At 38.6% G+C, this 14,265-nt stretch overlaps 1 protein-coding gene across 1 annotated transcript in view; it reads left to right on the top strand.

Moving 5' to 3' along the window:
* The first annotated feature begins 6,276 nt into the window (after positions 1–6,276).
* The window catches only part of ATP10B (ATPase phospholipid transporting 10B (putative)), a 58,562-nt gene continuing 50,573 nt past the window's right edge, over positions 6,277–14,265 (top strand). The window contains exons 1-2 of the mRNA XM_035902481.1: positions 6,277–6,551; positions 7,623–7,817. Coding sequence (XP_035758374.1) covers positions 6,277–6,551; positions 7,623–7,817 — 470 coding nt within the window. The remainder of the gene's footprint in view (positions 6,552–7,622; positions 7,818–14,265) is intronic.

Below are 14,265 nucleotides of genomic sequence, written 5' to 3' on the forward strand. Positions count from 1 at the left end.
AAGTGTTGGAGCGGGTCCAGAGGAGGGCCACAAAAATGATCCGGGGGCTGGAGCACCTCTCCTATGAGGACAGGCTGAGGGAGTTGGGCTTGTTCAGCCTGGAGAAGAGAAGGCTGCGGGGAGACCTGAGTGTGGCCTTTCAATGCCTAAAGGGGGCCTATAGGAAAGATGGGGAAAATCTTTTTAGTAGGGCCAGCTGTGACAGGACAAGGGGTAATGGTTTTAAACTAAACCAGGGTAGGTTTAGACTAGATATAAGGAAGAAATTCTTTACAATGAGGGTGGTGAAACACTGGAACAGGTTGCCCAGAGAGGTAGTGGAGGCCCCATCCCTGGAAACATTCAAGGCCAGGTTGGACGGGGCTCTGAGCAACCTGATCTGGTTAGCGGTGTCCCTGCTCACTGCAGGGGGGTTGGACTAGATGACCTCTAGGGGTCCCTTCCAACCCAAAACATTCTATGATTCTATGATTCTGTATTGCAATAAATGCCTTCCTGTTGTGTTTATCACATGCAAAATCCTCTTTCTGAGACAGGGTATTCAATAGTTTTTCACAAAGAATATCTTTTTCAGAGTACCATTACAAATCTGTTAGGCAAAATGTGTATCTTTTCCAAGAATAGCATGATGCGCTCTTTTTCGTTAATAGAAGTTGGATATTTTAATCCATATGCAAATAGCAAAGAAAAAAATGTTTAATGACATCGTCCCTCTGAATTGCCTGATGATAAAAGTTATCAGATTGCACCCCAGACCTTCCCAAAGGAGTATGATGTCAGTCCTCCTTTTCTTGCAAAGAAATTCTGATTTTTCAAGAGCTTCCTGATGACAGTGTGAATGATACCATTTTAATTTGCAGCGTATTGTTCACTTCACTCTTTCATCAAACATCAGAAAATTTGAAAACTTTCTTGGACATACATTCTTCCATAATTTTATGGGAGAGGTGCAAAGGTTTTCACACTTTGTTTATTGCTTCACATTTCAGAAATTTTGACACAGGCCTGTGAAATAATGTGACTACTGCATCTAACCTCCTGTGCTAACACCAGCTTACACTTTTCTCATCTTACTTCTTAGTGTAACTGGGTGCCTAGCTGATGCATTTCTGTATGGCTAAGTTACCTTTGCTATAAATAGATAATAGTTTAATCACTTATGTGTTGCTTGTCTTGTTTTTCCAAAGGCAGAAGTTCAGGAATTGAGATAGCTGGATATTTAGCTTTTTGCCTGTCTCTTGAGACCATAGTAGCTCCACTGGAAGGTCAGAGAAGAGTGACAAAAGTTTGGACTGTGGGAAGGAGTGCCTTTCCTAAAAGGAAGAATAAGATAGGTAATGAGTCTTTATAATTTCATATAAGGAATATACGTCTGTGGTTGTGGGAACCTTGAGAGGCATCTACATGAGGAGGGAGAGAACTTGTCCTAGGCTAGATTTCCGCATGATTTCTCCCTGGAAAACCATGTGGGAGTTACAGATGGGAAAAATGTGTCTGCCCTGTTGAGACCTGCCCACAGTACATCCATCAGTAATGGAATAGATAGAAAGAGGGAAAATAGTTTCTTGAAACTGAGGCTTTTTAGGCTGTTGAGTAGAGGACTCTGTGGGAATGATGGTAATAGCATCAATTGACTGCAACTTCACGAAAAAATGGATGACAAGAGGCTAAAAGCTTATGCTGCCATGATTATATAGCGATAGAGGGAAAATGTCATGGATATTCCTCTGTATGACTTACCTGCATAATTTCTCCAGGCTCCCTCCCACTTTTTAGGTTTTGTGGTTTTAAGGACATAGAGGGGTTCTTTTTGTCCCCTCGTTTCCAAGTCTGACAAATGCTGAGCTGAAGCACAGCCATGGTTTTTCCTTGTATTTTTCATCCTGTTGTACATTGAGCAGTTACAGGATAACTGAGCTTAATGCAACTTTCTGCAGCCATGGATAGGACTTCTCTGGCCTTTCTGACTCCATCCTGTGGAAAGTCGCAAGATCCCAGGCAGAAATAAAGCAGGTCACTGGAACATGCTGATTCCTTTTAAAGGCAAGCATTTCTGAAGCAGCTGACAAAGGGGAGCTTAGGCAAAACAGCAATAGCTATAATGTGCCAGCACTGGAATTAGCACTTGTAATCTCTATGCTGAAGTGAAATAGATGGCAAATCCCAAACATAATAGCATTGGAAATGTCTGCATCACCTTCATCTTTCACTTTCAGAATATGTATTGCTGCACTGAGGCTTCACTAGCTAGATGGAAAAAAAACCCAGTCACTTCAGTAAATGTACGTTGAAAAAATCTAAGCTTCACAGGTTCTTTCAATAGTATTTCTGTAAAAACACAAATCAAATAGGTGTGCACATGTAAAATATTCTAGAATTGCAGAAAAGGGATTTTATGAAGCTCTTTTAGAAAGAGTTGGGACAGATGCGTTAGATATATTGTCAGAGGAATACAATATTTTTTATGGATTTCCTACCATACAGAAAGTAAGTGGCATAACACATCAAAGTGCTAGTAAGTCAGAAGACTTGTAAGCAGTTGGCCAAACTATAGAAAATCGACATTTTACAGAAGGATACATCTTTGAGTTCTTTCTTCTTTCCTGCTAGGTCATCTCCTAATGTTGATGGCAAGTTTAGGCTCCTTTTTATTCTTACTGATCTGAAATAATAAGTATTATGTTTGCTTCTCATATCTTTTCCTTGCCAGCGCTGAAATTTATTAGCTTGCTGCTTTGTTTATGCATCCAGCTACATAATTTACCCCCCATATAACAGTTGCTTAGTTTTGCATGGTTTATGTTATGAAGTCTCTACATCTCCTGTGACACATTTAATTGCATGGTGGCACTAGCTGGCCTCTCTCCTCATGGATATGGCACTGTCTATGACCACTGCTTTTCAAAGAAAACCATGAGGAGAGGGTTGATTTCTAATCTGGATAAAACTAAGTCGTTCTTTCATTGATTTATACACTAAGTAAATAGTTAAAGATGGGGTGGGGAGAGACCCTATCTTGAATGTCAAGCAGACTTGTCTAATTGGGATTTGTGAAGCTGTAGAAAAAGTTTCCCAGGGGAAGTTGTGGAAGACATGCTACTATTTGTGTGTAAAGCTGCTTTAATTAACCTTGCCTGCTTTTCTTTTTAATAATATGACTGAAACTATTGCTTTTTTCATTTGTAATTTCTAAGGAATTTCAACTTACCTTGATGTATCTCAGATACAGAAGGAATTTGATGCTCTGGTAAGTTGTATGTAACTCATATACGTAGCTCTGTTACATGCAACTTAAATATATATAACGTATATGTGTAGTACAGTGTGTATCTGAGCCACTAAAGACCACCACTCTTCCATCCACTGTTCAGATCTTAATTTATGATGTAGCTGAAATCAATTGGAGAGCTTACTGCTCAGGACAAGGTGGGAAAAGTGTCCAGCCTTTAACTAGCAAACACGAGTTGCATCGTTTCACTACAGCATTTTCACTGAGCAATCACTACCTTTTTTGGTAACTACCAACGATTGAGTTGTTGTCTTTTAATTGTAAAATCTTTCAGCACCACAGATTAAAAATTATACTGTAAAGAAGTGATGGCTCTAAGATAGTTTAGGTTGAATATCGTTTTGATTTCAGTTGAAGTACTCATTCATTTGGGCATTTGCAGAGTAGTTAACATGGATTACAGGAGGTCCTGTCTGTGGATTAAACTACAAGTTTAATCAGTTCTGCATTAAGCCATTCAGAGCTTTAGGTTGTGTGTGTTAATGTAACACCTTCAAATGATTGATTTTCCTCAGTAAACAAGCACCAAGTGCACTAAAATCCAGACACAAGGAGGTCTGTCATCATGTCTGCTGTGCTTCCAGTCCTTTCTCGTGTTAGTAGTTTAAATCTGGTATCCTATAGAGAAAAGGTCCCTGACACCCAAGCCTTCTAAAAACATTGGCTGTTATAGCTTGGAACCTATAGAACACTTTTTTTCAGTTGTCCAAGCCAGTACTCCATACTTATTGTGTCTAGGTGTCTTTTTTTCCTAGCTCTTCACACACAGTAAAACAGAATAAACTAAATGGCTCTACATTGTGCTAAGAGACAGCTACTTGTTAGCATCTTGTTCCAAGGTTCTCACTAAGACTTAAATGAAGCCTTAATTTTCCTCTCCTGCCTATCAGCAGAGTGCTCCTGTGGGTGCTCGAGGACCACCCAGGAACACAGCACAAAAGCAGAGTGAAGGAGAATCTGATGCTCAGGTTGAGGTTCAGCACACCTTTATGAAATCGCCGTCCCTCTCCCATGCAGACCAGCTCTGACTTAGTGCCTGTTGCCTACAGTTCATCTGTGGCATGGGATCATGCAGACGTGCTGTTTTTATTGACACTCGGCAAGCTCTGGAGATCAGTCTGGTTAGGTACCCTGCTGCTGACTGTGCTCACGGTCCTACATGAACATGACCTTCAAGGATCAAACATACCTGACTATTTTTTCTGAGTACACATGAACCCATTATCACAGTGGCAGGGGTTTTACCTTGCAGTGGCTCATCTTTTAACAGGTGAATAAAGTTATTGCAAACACAGTGAAGGCATCTAGAATCAAGGGATAAATGCTGAAATTCTAGTCTGTGGAGCACAGCACAAGTAACAAACGGCAAGTTCTGTCAAAAACTCCTTTCAAACAACTTGCTTGTTGAGATATTTAACTTCCCTTGCATCTTCCCAGTAATTCATAGTTACAACAATCCTTGTCAGGATAACATGACATTAAGTCTAGATTCATTAGGTATTGAGACTTAAGTTTGTATCAACCAAGCCAGTATTTCCAAGTTTCTGATGGTGTAAATTAGCCATTCTCAACATTGTAGACGATCCCCAGGCACTGCTGAGCAACCTGAACTCTCATAGTTTTGAGCAGCAAGTGAGTAATAGTGCATAAACAGTACTTGTTGTTGCTGATGAAACAACACACTTCAAATGTGTTAGTGAAATTCAGTACAGTATATCTTCCCTCTTCCAAGACTCAAACATGTACATATTTTTAAATACGATTAAGTTTTTTTCCAAAGGAAGTCACATATTGCGTACAGTAAAAGATGGGCTTTTTGGAAGAGGAAGCTGAAAATCAGAGGGAAACAAAGGACTCGCTGGTAATAAATGTCTAAATAATTTCAAAGGTTTAATGTATCTGAAATGTGTTTATTTAGACTTGTACAGACACGTACTGGTTTTCTCAATCTGCTTCGAAACTAGCTGCTATTAAATAGTTTAAACCAGATCTTCAGTGAATTAATCTAAATGACCGTTGTCCAAGTTTAAATACTTTTTTTTCTGTGTATTTCCTATAGTCTAAGTGAGGAGGTTTTGGTTCACATGTTTTGTTTAGTGGAACCTTGATGTTGCTTAAAGCCAGTGCCTTTTTTGTTTGTTTGCTTTTTCACTGTTAGTGCCTGATTGTTGTAAGGCAGCTTCCAGCCCTCTAAACTCCTGCTGTTGGATGGAGGTTCTGCTGTCTTTAGGTTGAGCGTAATAGCATATAAACCTGCGCTGCTGGAGCCCGAGCGCCCTGCTCGCTGGATCACAATTGCAGTTGTGGATGTGTGAACAAGTCAGAAGACAAGTGTTCAATGATAATAGGATTCGTATTGGGAGATTTAATTCCTTTATCTCTCCAACCAATAAAACATCCATTGTTTTAGTGCTGGCTGGCATTTTCCATTCAAATCAGATTTCTATGGAGACTCTGGAAAACTATTACATGAGTGTAAATGAGATTAAGCTGATGCTGCAGTTCTTTATTATCTGAGCTATTCAACACCTGAACCAGTCCCTTTGTAAGTAAGTGTGAATAGAAAAAGTATTGTAAGAAAGTCAGACGTTTGAAGAAAAATGCCTGTATGGATTTGCTGGCAGTTTATGACTGAGGAAAATGGTACAGAATTTGTGACAGAAAAGCCATTGTTCACTTCTGTTAAATTGGCTTTATCTATGTTAGTTTGCTGTTATAACACACAGAAAATAGATTTGGGATTTTTTTTTTACCCTAGAGATAGAAATAGATTTTTCCATATTGAAGATTTTGTTGTATCTTTTATCCTGTGCATTCTCTGCAGAAAGCGCTGAGCTCGAAGACTGAACGTGCAGTGCACTGAACAGAGTATTGTTTGCTGCTTTATACCTCTGCTAGCAAGACACGAAGTGAATTTTCTACCAGAATGGAATTGGTTTTCAGTCCTTGTCATTCATTTGTCTTTCAGCCTGACATCCCTGCTGCGAATGGCTTTGTCTGTGGACTCTGCTTTTTACCGTTGGCAGCGACGAGGAGCTCAGCATCCCTCCCAGACTCTATCAGAATCAACACCACTTCTATTTTCTGTCAGAGACAAACCAAAATTCAACTTAAACAAATGGAGGATTGTGGTTCCTGACAATGGGAGCCAGTGGAAAGACTGGAAACAAGCTTCTGTGTTCTATTCTGGAAACAGGATACAGACCACAAAATACACGTGGTTCACTTTTTTGCCCCAAAATCTTTTTGAGCAGTTTAACAGGTAAAAAAAAAATCATTCAATGCTACATGAGATTTAAGAACTTGCTCTGAAACAGTGATATTTGAGGGTGATGGAGAAGGGCTGCTGTTGTAGTTGCCACATAACTAAAATTTAGGTGATGATTATTTGTAACCAAATGTCACCCGCTTCACACCAGCTTTAAAGCAAGTAAACGTTAGATGTGCTTAACCAACACTGTGGCCAGCTTTCTCATTTCAATGCTGGAACAGTTTTCTATGTAAAAATGTCCAGCTTTTATTTAAAAATCACTCTGTTTCTGTGTTGAATAAATCTCTAACTTTTTAGAACATGAAAAGATATTCATCGGATGTGTCGAGACATCTATGAAATTCTGTAGATTTCAGACACTCATAGATTAATTCTGGTACATTTTTAGTGGCATGCAGGTGACTTTGTCTACCAACTTATAAACAGTACACATGCATATGCAAGTGCTAGATCGGGTTTCTTTCCAAGTCCTGGTTTAAAATTATGTACCCCCTCAACATAATGAATCATGTCAATAAGATGCCCAGGGAAAATTCATTATGATAAACATAAATGAAAGTTGTATATCCATCTCTAGCTTTGAAATTTTCATTCTGTGTATTAGATTTACACATTCATAATTTGACCTTTCCACCTGTGGAATCCTTCACGGATTCCTGATGGGCACATTTCCATAATTCTGAACATGTGGGGTTTTACACCAATTCTGTTACACTGGTTTGATTTTTTTAACGTTTTTGGGGGGGTTGTTTGATTTTGTGCTTATTTTCAAGACTGAGACAATGGAGGATCATTAAAGAAGTTTTAGCTCCTAGAGATAAAAAGTGTAATATATGGAAAAATGGAGGCAGCTATAATATTATGAAAATTTATCTCACAGGCTCTTCTAAAGAAAAAATTAGCATCTCAGTTAAGCAACTGATTAATGGATTCTGGGAAAGGAAGAGGAGGGTAGAGGAGTGAAATGATTAATGTTTCTTTGACACAAAATGGGGTATGTTCATTAAGAAAAGGACACATTGTAATTTCTGACTTATTTTAATTTATTTTATACCTTTTCAGGTTGGGTAATCTTTATTTCTTCTTTCTGGCGGTTCTGAACTGGTTCCCACAAGTGGAAGTCTTCCACAGAGAGATCACTCTGCTGCCTCTGATTGTGGTGCTGCTTGCCAGTATGATTAAGGATGCTATTGAAGACTACAGAAAGTACCGATTTGATAAGATGATAAACTTCTCTAAAACCAGGGTATATGACAAGTAAGTAAACTAAGCCAATTATTTTTCCTTGTGCTTGCTGTGGTGGAAACTGCTCATCCAATTTTGCAGTAATTCTGTCACTGACCCTTTGGAGTACAGTAAGTTTGGAAAAGCTGTTATAAAAGAGTTTTGTTCTGCCTTTAAAAATGTTTCATTTATCTCACTTAAGTCATCCTGATATCATTGAAGTTTTGTTTCATATCACAGCAGTGTGTGCTGATTTACAAGTTTTCATTCCAAGTTTCCAAACCAGCTTGCCAACACACACAACATCCTCTCCAGGTAGCAGAAGGATCTGGAGGAAAAATGAAATGTATCCAAGTCTGGAAAGAATTACTTGGGCTGTTTAACAAATTGGAGCAATGCCTTTCATATGTTTTACACTAAAACCATTAATACAAAAATTAATAATGAACTACATTCAAGGTGAAGCATGACCAGGAACTGAAAAAATTTATAGGACTTCTAGTACATACAGGTGATCAATACAGCATGGTTTCACTTTGGAAGTGGCACAACACACGCAGTAAGCTGCGATGTTTGCTCAGTACTGACTCAGAAGAAATATTTTCATGTGCAATTCTTATTGCAACATTTTGATTTCATCAGAGTTTCTTGTCCAAGTACTAACTTGACTTGAAGACTACTTAGCTTGTCACTACATAATGCAACAGATAGGAGTTTTCATTTAAAAGAAGTTTAAATGTTTGGGTCTCTTCCATTTTTCGCCTCTCCTTAGGCCCAGGCCATAGAGAAAAAAATTACTGTGGTTTGTACACATTCTCATTAGCTCTCTTGGAAATTAGTCCTCATCTATGCTACATACTTATGTGTCAGAAGCACAAGGGACCAAGCAGGAAGAAGGAATGAGAGGCTGGAAGGGGTGACTGCATGAGAGGGGGACGCTTTGGGTGTCCAGAAGCCGGAGGGCTATCAGAGGAGAAGGATCAGGCTGAGGGCCAGTCTACGTAAACTGTCCCTCGATTGCCTATGTTTATGTATAATTCTCTTAAACACCAAATCATAGGTGTTTACTTGGTTTGGGGGAGTGGGCATTGTTTGTTTAATAATCCATGTTACAGGCATGAAAACAAATAGTCAATAGAGGAAGTAAAAGAGAGAAATACCATCTGTACTGAGGCTTATAGCAATCTTCTGTTGACTTCCGGGGTGCAGAGCTCGGCCCATTACCTTTGAACTTCCTGGCAACTCCCAGGCTTATAAAGTGATTCAGAAACTCATGGTGTGAACCGTGAAAATTGTGTGTATGTTTTGAGCTTTGTCGCTTCTCTGTGTTAAAACAGAGACACTTTGTGTGAGCGGATAGTCGATGCCAGGGAAATGCTCTGAACGGGGCCTCCAGGCGTGTGCTAACAGGAATAGCAAAACATTCAGGATGCTTTTGTCATACGTGAGGCACAGCCTCCCCGGCAGGCTCTGGGACCCGGTGCAGCTGAGTCAGGATGATACCTGTCCCTAGGCAGGGACAGGAGTTGGAGTCAAAGGAGAGGCAGCCCTTCCTACATCTTGACTCTTCTCTCCACCACTTGGGAGTTTGTTGGGATTATCGAACTCTTTGTAGTTTGTTCGTTATCAGCTTGAAGCTACTTTTTGAGAGGATAACAAGATGTCAAGGAAAAGTGTTCCAGGCTGCTTCTCTAGAATGATGTGGAAAAAACATTTTTTCAAGGAAACTTGCTGCCAGTGTGGTACTCCAGACACTGAAATCCAAAATGAAGAGCTGGAGAAGAGAGGAAGAGTAAAGAAAAGAAAGAAGAAAAATGAAAATAAACGAGTGATCATCTCCAATTTGCCCTTTGGAAGCAAGAAGTGGAAGGAAAATCCAAACAGATACTATGACTCCAATAAAATTAAGACCACAAAATATACCATCTTGACTTTCCTCCCAAAAAATATCTATGAGCAGTTTCACCGCTTTGCCAATATTTATTTTGTGGTCATTGCACTGCTGAATTTTGTGCCAGTGGTGAATGCTTTCCAACCAGAAGTTTCTGTGATCCCAATTTGTGTTATAATGGCCATTACAGCTATTAAAGATGCTTGGGAGGACTTTCGGCGCTATAAATTAGACAAAGAAATCAATCATATGGGATGCTATATTTACAGCAGGTGAGTTTCATACAGTTTTTATTACAAAAACGTTGGCTTGAGATCTTTTATCAGCAGTGAGGGATTTTGTTTAAAAAAAATAAATAACTGCTGGAAAATGACCGTGATTAAGTAAAACAGGGAAAAGTCATAGTCACATAACACCTGGTATCTGTTCTGATACAGGGAAAGAAATTTCTTTTTTTGATTAAACTTCATTTTCAGACTGGGAAGTAAGTTTGGGTTTCATGGTACTGAGGCAGCTATCGGCCTCTTAAACAGTGAAAACAGGTGCTTAAATAGCTACTGAGCACCTGGATTTCTAAGGGATTTTCAAGAGGGCTTAATTCTGTCAGTATAAGGTAGCGCAGAACAAGATCTGTCGCAGGACCTATTTGCATTCTTAGATGTCAAGAAACCTCTTAAAAATGTAGTCCTTTGAACTATATTTAATTTTATACTCTGTGCTGTAGACTAGCTTTTAGTTGTATTTCTTTTACTGGCTTGTATGTAAATAAAACTGTAAAAATGCAGTTCAAAAATGGGAGATAGTAATCCATGCCTCTGTTCAGTCATGTCTAAATGAATTAACTTACATGTGCCTGTGCTCATTTCTTAAAAAAATGTTTTATGTTGTCTTGTGTTTAGGACTTTCAGAAGTTTGAAAATTATGTTTTAGTGTATCAAAACTATTCTCTCAGCAAAGTATAAAATTACTTCTCCCTGTTAAAATATCACATCTGGGAGTCAGAAGAGCAAAACTTTCCATCTCTGTGAATGTTGCTTGTCATCCCTCAAATTAATCAACAGTGGTTTATATAATGCACACTTTCACAAGCAAGATCTTGCAGAACTCCGGTTTTTATCACACAGTGCTGTCATTTCTATTTGTTTCTCTTGCATGTGTTTGTCAGATTTTTATTTTTATATCCTGCTGGTTAAACAGGAAAGCAATGGATTTGCTTGTTTGGGGGTTAAACTTATCCCCACATATAGACAGACTTCTCAGAAACAAAATCACACTGCTTTCCTTGGCAACTTGTCTGAAAAAACAGACATTTTACAAATTTCTAAATATTGTTCATTTAAGGTTTCTGCTCTTTTCCACCATGAAGACTGTCAATAATTGTAGCTCTTTGGGTAGGGTAGCAAAATTGCCTCTTCTGCCTGCTTTTGCGATTGCAATCTAGTTGGATTTTTTAATCTTTTCCATGTTGCATTAATCCATGAGGCAATGGATTATTTGTAAATGCTTGTTAAAACCAGTATGAAAGAGAACAGGTGGTGCAGTAGGTACGAATGAATGGATCCGCATAGGATTCTTATTTATTTCCTCTTTACATAAAGCAACCATGTTAATTTATATCTGAAAGCCTTTTACCATGGGAACATGAGAAGGGGGGAATACAATAACATTTGTTTTGTATAAGAGAAAAAAGTCCGTTGTGGAATTACAACATGCATACAGAGCCAGATAAGTACTTCCTTATGCAGAAACTTGACCTGTCTTAAAATTGGTTATTGCATCCCATAAAAAAAGACCTTGATCTATGAATAAATCTTGTCTAGAATCTTGTTTTTCACCAAATTTTATGGTCCAAAAAGGTGATGTAAGGGAAAGGAAAATGAAGAGGGCTTCAGACTTATAGCATTCATCCTGTCTGGAAAAAACGTGGGTAATTACAGTTGCCATCAGATCAGTAGCTACAGCTTATTATATCATGAATAATTTTAATCAGGCTTCTATAGCGCTTTGGGAAGCTGATATTTCTTGTTCTTCTTGCTAGCTGCAAAGTCATGGAAGAGCATGATGTCTTCTAATTTTCTTCTTTATGAATCATCAGCTGTATGTAATTTGTTAATGTAGGTGAAAGTCTTTTTCAAGACTGCAGATTTTGTTAATTTTGTAGCAGCAAAGAATTCTTTTTAACAGAGCAAATGATCTTCCATCCTAAGATGAAACATTGCTTAGATTTTTAGAGTTAAACTTGGAGAGTATATTGTCTTTATTTCAGATTTCAATAACAAGAACTCTGGTTCCTGTTCCAAAAGAAATATGAAGGCAGAAGAATCTTTTCCAAATGCTGAATGTTCTTCAAAACTTTCTTGAAGACTGAGGGAAAAGCAGTAACTTGCCTTCTTTCAGTACAGAGCAAGGGAAATTGAATTTAAATAAGCTCCCCTGTAAACACATATCTTCTAATTTTCTTTTCACAGAGATCAGCTGGAATGGGTAATCTAATCTGCTAGTCAAATGAAGGAAAAGGCACTTCAAGTACTGTATTTAAAGAATGTTTAATTGAGAAAATAGGAGACAATTACTAGGCATTAAAGTAGCTTGGGGAGATGCAATAACTTAGATCTGGTCTTTGATTGTGGAGATTTTGATTTCTGAACCAAAACTTTTGGAATCCTAATAATTGTATACAAACTGTTGTGCTGTCAGAACAAATCACACAACACCAAAAGAGGAGAACAAAAAATTCAATTGTAGATGGTACAGACCAATGTTTAGTTGCCTCCTTTCTCCTAACATTCTTTAAAATATACTTTGTTTGCTTTTAAATTTTTTTTAAAATGGGGCTTCCATCATCACAAAATGTGGTTGTCAAAGCATTTGCTATGATCTTATGCTTTATTATTCCTCTTTAATTGCATTGAAATTCCTCAGATGACCTGATTTCATGCAACCCTAATTCTTCATCCATAACATTTAAATATAATCTTCAAATATGTGTGGTTTTTATCATGTTCATTTTTCTACGCCCAGACACCTTTTAGTAAAGACCTGTCTATAGATCACTCTTTTCATCTTTCTTGTCAGTCAGTCCCTCCAAACCTGCTTTGGTTTCTTTTCTCTGAACTCTCTCCAGTTTGTCATTCACTTACTAACAGGGGCCAGCACTGAATGTCATATACAAACCTGTAAGTGTATGTCAACTCAACAGTTGCTAAAAGCTATTACTTAGTTTTCTTGATGTTCTATAGCGTTCAAGGAACTACTTGATGTGTAATTAATGTATGGCCTGGATCTGATATACCCCTACAATTAAGCTATAACGGTCTGTAAATACTCCATAGCATCCAGACAGATATTTAGATGTAACCTAAATTTTTCTTAGTGTCTCAATAGCCACTCAGATACAAATGCAAAGACTGTGCACAGTTCAAGATGGCACAGCAACATGCTTGACTGAATGCACATACATCAGGCAGCAGCGGCTGTAAAAACATTACCATTATTTGAGCTATCCCCATTGCTTAATTTTAAGCACCTAAACTCGGATATCTGAGACAGTAACTCGGAGAAGCCCAGTTCATATGTTTTGAATCATCCTGTGGGGCTGTCGGATAACTGGGTAAGTCAACAAGCATCCTAAATGAGATAGCCTGATTACTCTTCAATAGAAAGTTCCTCTGGTTGTGCTTTCACACCCTGTGGTTTTCAGGTGGTTCCTACAAGCATCAGATTCTTCCTTTGTAGGTCCACTGATGTCTGTGATACAAAAAAAGGCAGGCTGACCTTCTCTGTGACTCTCTATCTGCGAAGTGTAAGGTTTTAGAGCATTTAAAGATTTCTGCATCGACACTAACTCTGGGTTAGTCCTAGAGCAGTAATGTGGAAATAAGGAAGAAACAAAGAACTCATATCTGTGTTGCACAAAGTCAGAACTGCCAACAGCTGAAAAGCTGGAAATGGCTTAAGCTAGACTCTTTGGTTTGAAAGAGAATTAAAGTATTTCAGTTGATTGAATCTTTGTAATTCAGTGGTGTAATTTGTGAGGCAAATGTTGGATTCATTATTTAGGAAATCTCTGTGATAGTAATGGAGATCTCCTTGACTACAGGTTACTGTATATATAGTATAGTTTAACACCTTATATTTTCTTAAAATTGGGGTAGCCAGGTAATGAAGATGAAGGCTGCCTTTCTGTTTCAACCTCCTTCATATGCTGTCATCAGCTGGACCTTCTGAAGGGAGAATAAATTGCACCTCCCCTGGATGCTCCCTGTGTCTGGGAGAGCAACAGGTGTTGGCCAGGGATGCAATGACCAACAGAGGTCTGTGGCATCTGGAAGATAGGAGGGAAGGGTAGGGAGCAGGCTTGAAAACAGGAATTGACCTACTGTCAAATTTCAGAGCTGAAAGAAAAAAAGACAACTTGTGTCTGGACCCAGGAAACATCACACACAGCTCATTCAACCCAGGGTGAGCCTGAAAGTTTGTAGAGTAGAAAGCAGAATGACAGGAAAATACCATCCTGCCAGGGGCACAGTAAGCAAAAAGAGATTTGTTGCCAATGCTTTCATTTAAAGTCTGGTTCAGCTGACCTGAGTT

The sequence above is a fragment of the Egretta garzetta genome, unplaced genomic scaffold, assembly GCF_000687185.1.
Source record: "Egretta garzetta isolate BGI_Z169 unplaced genomic scaffold, ASM68718v1 scaffold209, whole genome shotgun sequence".
Taxonomy (NCBI): domain Eukaryota; kingdom Metazoa; phylum Chordata; class Aves; order Pelecaniformes; family Ardeidae; genus Egretta; species Egretta garzetta.